General features: G+C 48.1%; 1 protein-coding gene across 1 annotated transcript in view; it reads left to right on the top strand.

The window, feature by feature from the left end:
* Positions 1-857, top strand: part of LOC103368087 (disintegrin and metalloproteinase domain-containing protein 9) — a 22,341-nt gene that overhangs the window by 7,367 nt on the left and 14,117 nt on the right. The window contains exon 5 of the mRNA XM_008296336.1: positions 719-795. Coding sequence (XP_008294558.1) covers positions 719-795 — 77 coding nt within the window. The remainder of the gene's footprint in view (positions 1-718; positions 796-857) is intronic.

The raw sequence follows: 857 nt of genomic DNA, 5'->3' as shown, positions 1-857 counted from the left end.
TCAGGGCTAAACTACGACCTTCAGACACAGCTCAGGGTTAAACTATGACCTTCAGACACAGCTCAGGGTTAAACTACGACCTTCAGACACAGCTCAGGGCTAAATTACATCCTTCAGACACAGCTCAGGGTTAAACTGCGACCTGCAGACACTGCTCAGGGCTAAACTACGACCTTCAGACACAGCTTTTGCTGGTTTTTGTCTAGTTTCTGTAGCTTCATGTCTCTGGGACAATTTGGCTTCGACTATCAATTTCAGGTTGGATTTTCCTCTCAGCCTCTCTGAGGAAGCGCTGCCTTCAGTTCACCTGAACCTCTCCGATAGTTTCCTGTCGTATGAGGGGGTTTTAGATTTGAGGCCTGACTGCTGAAATGTCCATCAGTTGAGAAAAACAATTGAAACTTCCGCTTGTGTCAGATTCACTGACCAGGAAAGCAGGAAGAGGAAGTGAGAAACAGGAAAGTGATGAGTTTGAATTCCTCTGAAGTCACACACACACACACACACACACACACACACACACACACACAGGAAGCGTTGTGTCAGCTCTTGTGTGACTGATGCAGGAAGTGTTGGCGTTTCCAGTCAGCGGATGGACATCAGATTAAACTTTACTTTGTTGTATTCCAGTGAAACCTCATCCATCAATCACATGAGTGAGCAGGAGACGCTGCCCCCTGCTGGTCACCGTGACTCACTGCAGCTTTCTCTGTTTCAGAGTCACTGTCAGTACCGAGGCTTCGTCCAGGACGTCGAGGGTTCAGCTGCTGCCATGAGCATCTGCAACGGACTCAGGTGGGCCACAGCTAGATCCTGTCACACAAAAATAACATCTGGTTCTGATTCTGCAGAACCTT

This window comes from Stegastes partitus, unplaced genomic scaffold, assembly GCF_000690725.1.
Source record: "Stegastes partitus isolate 25-593 unplaced genomic scaffold, Stegastes_partitus-1.0.2 Scaffold1120, whole genome shotgun sequence".
NCBI classification, from domain to species: domain Eukaryota; kingdom Metazoa; phylum Chordata; class Actinopteri; family Pomacentridae; genus Stegastes; species Stegastes partitus.
This window is presented reverse-complemented; position numbering and strand designations above follow the sequence as displayed.